Source organism: Notamacropus eugenii, chromosome 2, assembly GCF_028372415.1.
Source record: "Notamacropus eugenii isolate mMacEug1 chromosome 2, mMacEug1.pri_v2, whole genome shotgun sequence".
In the NCBI taxonomy this organism is placed as follows: domain Eukaryota; kingdom Metazoa; phylum Chordata; class Mammalia; order Diprotodontia; family Macropodidae; genus Notamacropus; species Notamacropus eugenii.
In genome coordinates, this window is record NC_092873.1 from 518,947,855 (window position 1) to 518,951,989 (window position 4,135).

A 4,135-nucleotide genomic window follows, 5' to 3' on the forward strand; every position below is an offset into this window, starting at 1 on the left:
TTTCAGGAAAAAAATAAACAATTATTTTCTCCTCTTGGGTACCAGAATTTGGCCAATTAGGGGAACACTAAGATATCTTTGAAAATGTTGCTTTTTAAATGTATTATGACAATGTCAGGTGAGCTACATTCCTAACATTACCTTGGGAGGCAGCTGGTCTAGCTCAAAGAGTTAGAGCAAGCGTTTGGGCTCTGTGACCCTGGGTCAGTTGGTTCCCCTCTCTGTGGGCCTCAGTTTCCACAAAAATGCAGGCCATATTTACAGCTACCTTCCTAAGACCGGTGCCCCATATATCATAAACTGCTATAGAAAATACCAGTTACTATTGCTGGGATTTCTTCACCCCTTTACCTCTCAGCTTTAGAGAGCTGGCTAGGTGATTGCTGTAAAACACTCGACACTTCAGCCCTTCCAATTCTAGAAGTTATTTACTCAGTAGGTTGAATGAAAAAAATAGTTCAAAGGGAAAGAAAGTCACAATCTCTAAAGGGTTAGTGAATGATTTTATTTTGACAACAGTGTTGTCATATTCATAAGCAAAGATCACTTTTTTTTAACCTAGGGATTATTCAACAAAGAGGAGACACCACTTGGAGTAAATCCCGTCCCTTCGTACCTTCCCGGGTCTAGGACCGGTTTGGAGAGGAGCAGCTTTTGTCCAAGAGCCAATCGCATCAGGAGCTGTAACAGCACATGACTTTGGATACAATCCTACACTTCAAGGCTGCATCCTTGAAAGCTCGGAGTTGTCAGTTTCATCAACAATCCTGTGGGAATCTTTGGGGGAGGGGGAGGGGAGGGATAAAGGGAAAACACTTTGGTAGTACTATACTCATCAGGCACATGTCTTTCCACAGTAAAGGGGTGGCTGCTTGGTCCCCACGTCCTCAAAGCAGGTAGCACTTTTTCGAAGAGGGAAATTTAAGGAAGCCCTCAAGTCTTAAAACCCAGCCTCTGCCCCACCCCCATCCCCATGACTACTAAAAGCTATACAATGCATAAAAGGTGGGGTGGGGGTAGAATAGTTTAACAGTTTATTGTATTTTCTTAAATATAATAGATCCTTTCTGGAATTTTCAGAAACAAAAAGCATAAAAAAATTATATACTTTATTACAAAGGGTAAATATACCCAGAGTGTTCCAAATCTCTTATTTACAAACAATGCTTGGTAGGGCCCAAACGGAACAAGACAAAACATAAAATAACTTACAAAGGCATGAAGCTGTTTATTGACATTAATCAGCTTTCATAAAATAAAAAAAATAGATATATACATACACAGTTAACTGAAAGGCAGGCAAGTGGAGTCCATGGTATTCTTTACCCTTCCACCCCCCCTTTATTTTTCTCTTAAGAAACCTCCCTCCCAACCCTCCCCCCCCAGTTTTTTAAAGAGTACTACAGAAGCAAACTACAGGTCTCTATGGAGTTTTTTTTTTTCTTTTTTTCTTTTTTAGACCTTTTAATACTGAATGATCATCGAATGTTAGAGGTCCATGCAGTTCTTGGTCAATGTTAAACATGGAGCTGACAGGTTCTGCCCTCCGGGTCCGGCAGGGAGGGTGGGGGTGGGGCCATCCCTTCTGCCAAACGGTACTGTCGGGGGGCTTGGCCACTCCGGACTAGCTCAAGGCCTAAGGCTTGGCCAGTCCCGCCCCGACATGTGCGTGGGGGGCGGGGAGGGGGCGGCCCAGTCCGGGGCTCAACACGGGTCAGCTTGATCTATCTTTTCTCTGACACTTTGCTGTGCCTGTCTCTCCCTTCCAAACGCAACCAACGCGTCAGTCCAACCAAGTCCGTCTCTTGTCTCCCAGGGCTGCTCAAAACGTTTGCAACTGTTGCGTTAACATGAGCTGGCAGCCGCTGTTCACGTGGTTCATGACTTTCTGCTTCAGCTGGGCCACCTGTTCCCTGAGCATGTTGGCCGTGGACGCCAGCTCCGAGTTCTGGGCTTTCAAAGTTTTCACCTTTTCCTCCAGCCGGGCGATGCGCTCGAGTTTCCTTTTCCGGCACTTGGACGCAGCGATGCGGTTCCTCATTCGCTTCCTCTCGGCCTTGATGCGCTCCTGGGACTCCATGTCGATAGGGGACAGCGGCGGTGTCTCGCCGGGCATCTCGGGCACCGTCTGCGGCTCCTCCTTGAGCGCCTGCAGCCGGGGATGCTGCACGCCCGGCAGCTGCGGGCCCAGGGGAGGCTGCGGGTTCGCCTGCTGCGCCTGCTGCTGCGGGGCCGTAGGCTGCGAGGGGAAGCCCAGGCTGCTGCCACCGGCCCCGGCCCCCCCGCTGGCGCTGCTGTAAGCGGGCGCGCTGCCCAGCGCGGAGCTGGGGGTGAAGTTGCTCAAGTTCGCGTAGACAGGGGGCTCGCTGTGCAAGCCTCCGAAGCCCCCGGCGCCGCCGCCGCTGCCCGCCAGGGCGGCCACGGGGGGAGCCACCATGCCCGCGGCCACGGAGGCGTTCCCGGGCTGCGCGGCAGCCGCCGAGGGGACACCCGGGAGAGTGTTCTGGCTGTGCAGCTCGGCCAGGGCGCGCACGAAGCCCTCCGCGAAGCCCTCCTGCTCGTCCGTCACGTTCTTGGGGCACAGGAACTGTGTGGGCGTGGGCGTGGTGGTGATGAGCCCGTTGCTGGACTGAATGATGAGGCGCTCGAGCTCCGGGGAGGCGAGCTTGAGCAGCCCCACGTCGGGCGAGGTCAGCAGGTCTGGGTTCTTGTTGCGCAGGTGGGGCTTGAGGCTGCTCACCGGGTCAGCCAAGTTCAGGGTCAGACTCTGCTTTAGCACCTTGGCGTGGCTGTAGCCGTAGCCGCCACTCTCCGGCTGCACGAAGGCGTTGAGGGCATCGTCGTAGAAAGTAGTTTCCATCTTTGTAGTCATAGAACAGAGCAGGTCCCCTCCAAGCTGGCCGAGCCTAGACGTCCGTCGGTCCGTCTGTCTGTCCGCCCGCCTGCCGCGACTCGCAAAGTTAGCAAGGAGAGGCGGGCTTAGGGGCGCGCTCCGGAGTTCGCCTGGGGAGAGCTCAGCACCCCAACTCAGCCAGGGGGTCGCGAGCCCAGCTGGCCCCCCTCCGGGCTCGGCCACGAGGCGCGCTCACTCCGCTGACTGCTGTCCCGCGCGCGCTCCTCGGCTCCCGTTTGAAAAGTGGCGGCGATGGTGCGTCCGGCTGGAGGCGTCCCCCGGTCTCGGTGAGTGGCCGGCGGCTGGATCAAGCGGGTGACAGCGGCTCTCCCGGGCACGGGCGAGGGAGCCCGGCCGGGGGGGTGGAAAGGACAGCGAGGACGGGAGGTCAGCCGGACCCCCCCGAAATCCCAGTCCTTGGCGGCGTCGGTCCCCGCCTCCTCCGGGCTGGCAGCGAGCGGAGGGCGGCTGCTGCGCTCCCGAGCGCGGCTCGGGTCAGGGGCCGCAGCGGCAGCCCCTTCCTCGCTCTCCTCCGCCCGCCTCCGGATCGCTGGGTTTCGTCAAAAGTTCGCTGCGGGCTCCGAGAACCACTTGTGTCTCCGGGAAAAGTAGCGTGCGGGGCAGCGGCCCCTCGGCCGAGCTGGGCGTGCGCGGCGACGGGGGCCGGGGCGCGAGCCTGGGACCCCCGAGCTGGAGCTCTCGGGCAGCGGCAGAGACAAGAGGGGGACGGTCCTGGCGGGACGGCTCGGGGCGCCCGCGCTGCTCTGCGCTCCTCTGCGCTGCTCCGCCCGGCGGGAGCCCACGGGCCGGCCGGATCGGATCGGGGGCTGCTGCGGCTGCTGCGGCTGCCTGGGACCCCTGCCTGCCTGCTGCCTGCCTGCCGCCTGCCTGCCGCCTGCCTGCCGCCTGCCTGCCCGTCCCGCGCCGCTCAGCCTAGGCTCTCCCGGCCACTCTCAGTACAACTCTGAGCCCGTCTCCAGCTCGGAGCTCAACACTTATCTGCTACCAGTCACCCCCTAAAAATAGCCCATGATGTCACCCCCGCGCCTTCCCATTGGCCCGCGTCGCCCTCAGGGGGGAGGGCCCGCCCGTCGCCATGGAGACCCCACCCTAGAAGATTCTTCTCCCGGGCCCCGCGGAGGCTCACGGGATGAGGTAATGCTCCGCTGCCCTCCTACAGTCGGGCCCTTCTTTCTCCCAGCGCTCCCCCCTCCCCTACCCGGCCCGCCCCGACCCGCCCGG

The 4,135-nt window shown here is 58.5% G+C and overlaps 1 protein-coding gene across 1 annotated transcript; it reads right to left on the reverse strand.

Moving 5' to 3' along the window:
- Positions 1-484: 484 nt before the first annotated feature.
- JUN (Jun proto-oncogene, AP-1 transcription factor subunit) lies at positions 485-3,841 on the reverse strand. Its single transcript, XM_072649641.1, has one exon. It carries the CDS (start codon positions 2,870-2,872, stop codon positions 1,823-1,825), a length of 1,050 nt encoding a protein of 349 aa, XP_072505742.1. The 5' UTR covers positions 2,873-3,841; the 3' UTR covers positions 485-1,822.
- Positions 3,842-4,135: the final 294 nt, after the last annotated feature.

What these genes read in the sequence shown, in the direction of transcription:
- JUN (XM_072649641.1), bottom strand. Translation starts at nt 2,872, where the DNA reads ATGACTACAAAGATGGAAACTACTTTCTACGACGATGCCCTCAACGCC.